General features: G+C 48.5%; 1 protein-coding gene across 1 annotated transcript in view; it reads left to right on the plus strand.

Annotated features, from left to right (window-relative positions):
- The first annotated feature begins 1,226 nt into the window (after positions 1 to 1,226).
- Positions 1,227 to 2,709, plus strand: part of LOC103914258 (olfactory receptor-like protein COR8) — a 4,470-nt gene continuing 2,987 nt past the window's right edge. Inside the window, exon 1 of the mRNA XM_009320872.1 lies at positions 1,227 to 2,114. Coding sequence (XP_009319147.1) covers positions 1,227 to 2,114 — 888 coding nt within the window. The remainder of the gene's footprint in view (positions 2,115 to 2,709) is intronic.

The raw sequence follows: 2,709 nt of genomic DNA on the forward strand, positions 1-2,709 counted from the left end.
TTATTCCTCTCGGGTGCCACCCCGTCACTGCCTGCCCTGCAGTTCATGTTATTTTCACCACTGGTTTTTTTTCCCCCCTTACATTTTGTGTTCTAAACAAATATTTCCACTGCTGGTTATCGCACTGATGTTATTGTTGATTCATACCAGTACCACTGTTTATACCAGAAGCAAGTCTTTCAGGCGCATGAAGGATTCCTAACATCTGCTGTGCTCCGCTAGAAAGAGTGGGTAACTGGGCCTGGATTAGAAAAACGACCGTGTGCAAGGTGTTGCCTGGTTTGAAAATGAAGGCAGCGGTTTTCTTTCTGCTATATGGAGCCTTCTGATAAGTGATTATTTTTGTTTCCCTCCTCACCCCCCGAATTCCCGTGAATACAGCTAACAGCTTTCTGTTACATATCTAACACTTATGTACAATTCATTTTCGCTCTCACAATTGCGAAGAGCAGCCTGAAAATGCCTTCCTTCCCTACCGTGGGTGGAGAAAACCATGTAAATAATGGTTGAGCTGGAGCAGATTAAAAAAAAAAAGTTTCATGATGATTTGCAACACTGGGGGGGATATTTCCCTCTGGGCTGGAAGCTGACCGAGATTATCAACAGCCCAGCAAGAACAGGCTATCTGGCACGGGCGTTTCTGTCCCAGGCTGCCAGGTGACCCTCCCGAGTCCCTGGCAGCTCACTGGGGGGTCGGCGTGGGCAGCCGGGGATCCAGCAAAGCTGGTCAGAGGGGGCACGGTGGATTCGGGGCTCCCAGGGTCATCACGACTCGTGCGTTTAGTCTTCTCGTGGGGAAAGTGAAACACGTTCCCCTCTCCTGCCTCCTATTCTGATGAACTGAGATGACAAGTTTGCAAATCCTTCACACCTTCTCCAGTTTTCAAATTGTTCAATACTGGGGTTATTTTCTTTAAAAGGAAAAACCTAATTTATTCAATCCAGCCTCACGATTAAAAAGAGTAAGGACAAAATGCAATTTCGGGAAGGTTTGGGGTTAGTTGCTCTGCCTGTGAGGGTTTGCTGAGAACCTCAGCACGGTTAGATGTTATCTCAAGTATGAAAGCTTTGTACTTTTAATAAATAGCCTAACGAAGTACTTGCCGATAGCAGCACCGCACGCAAGCCATGCCATTGCTCTTTCTCATTTCGCCCCGATGGTTCTTCCTCCTTCCAACAGGCATGCTGCTATGCAGGACGGTAACGTGGCTAAAGGCAATCACACCATGGTGACCCAGTTCATCCTCCTAGGACTGACAAGCGAGCCTAAGCTGCAGACGCCTCTCTTCGTAATCTTCTTGATGATTTATCTCATCACCCTGATGGGCAATCTTGGGCTGATCGCATTGATGAGGACAGACCGCCGGCTGCACACTCCCATGTACTTCTTCCTCTGCAATCTGTCTGTTGTTGATCTTTGCTACTCCTCCGTCTTTTCTCCAAAGCTGCTTATTGGCTTCTTGGTGGAAAAGAAAACCGTTTCTTACTCCGCCTGCTTTGCCCAGCATTTCTTTTTCCTTGTGTTTGTGACCACGGAGGTGCTCTTGCTGGCTGTGATGGCGTACGACCGCTACGCAGCCATTTGCAACCCGCTGCTCTACACTATTTCTATGCCCAAGAGGGTCTGCATTCAGCTGGTGGCCGGGTCGTACGCAGGGGGGATCCTGAACTCACTAATCCAAACCTGTTGCTTGCTGCCGTTGCCTTTTTGTGGACCCAATGTCATCAACCATTACTTCTGTGACACTAACCCTCTGCTGAAACTCACCTGCTCCGATGACCACCTCAATGAGCTCTTGCTTGTAACCTTCAATGGGACCATTTCCATGTCCGTGCTCCTCCTCATCATCATCTCGTACGTATACATCCTCTTCGCCATCCTGAGGATTAGGTCCGCCGAAGGCAGGCACAAAGCCTTCTCCACCTGTGCCTCCCACCTCCTGACTGTTACCTTGTTCTACGTGCCCGCGGGGCTGAGCCACATGCAGCCGGGCTCCAAGTACTCCCTGGAGGTGGAGAAAGTCACCGCCGTGTTTTATACCCTGATCGTCCCTATGCTCAACCCTCTGATCTACAGCTTGAGGAACAAGGAGGTCAAGGATGCACTTCGAAAAGCAACAGCAAATAACATTTTTGCGAGTTGCCTGCTGACCAAACTGACCCTGATCAGTTGATAAAACTCCTGCTGCTTCCCTTTTTAAATAGTCTTGTGTCAGCTGCCCGGAGGAGTAAGGGACCACGTCTATTTACAGAAGCAGGTACAGCAAATTTTAAGCATGCTTTAAAAATCCGCAGAGACTCAATGTTACCAAACATCCTGTCATTACGGGCCGCTGATAAACATTTCCCTGTCATCTCTTGGATTTTTTTTTTCTGTGAAGTGATGTAATATCATAGGAGGTTTTTCCTCCTATAAGCTCATAAAGGGCGTCGTAAAAAATAAGCTCATCAGGCATTTCCCTCTTAGGCTTAGCTTCTTAAGAAGTTGCACCGATTCAAGCAGCGATTCCTCCAGAGGCAAGTTCAAGGAGGACTGGAGGCTTTTGGGGAGGTATATCCAAAAAAACCCACCTCACTTCAGGCTAACTACAAGGGGGAAAAAATAAATCCCCCTGGGGATGTGCCATGGAGAGTAAGGAAAGGGAGGAGAAGCAGAGACCGCTGAGCTGCCGGGGGATGAGGGCAGTAAGTCCTGCGATCTAGCATCGG

Source organism: Pygoscelis adeliae, unplaced genomic scaffold (genome assembly GCF_000699105.1).
Source record: "Pygoscelis adeliae isolate BGI_AS28 unplaced genomic scaffold, ASM69910v1 Scaffold423, whole genome shotgun sequence".
Classification (NCBI taxonomy): Eukaryota; Metazoa; Chordata; class Aves; order Sphenisciformes; family Spheniscidae; genus Pygoscelis; species Pygoscelis adeliae.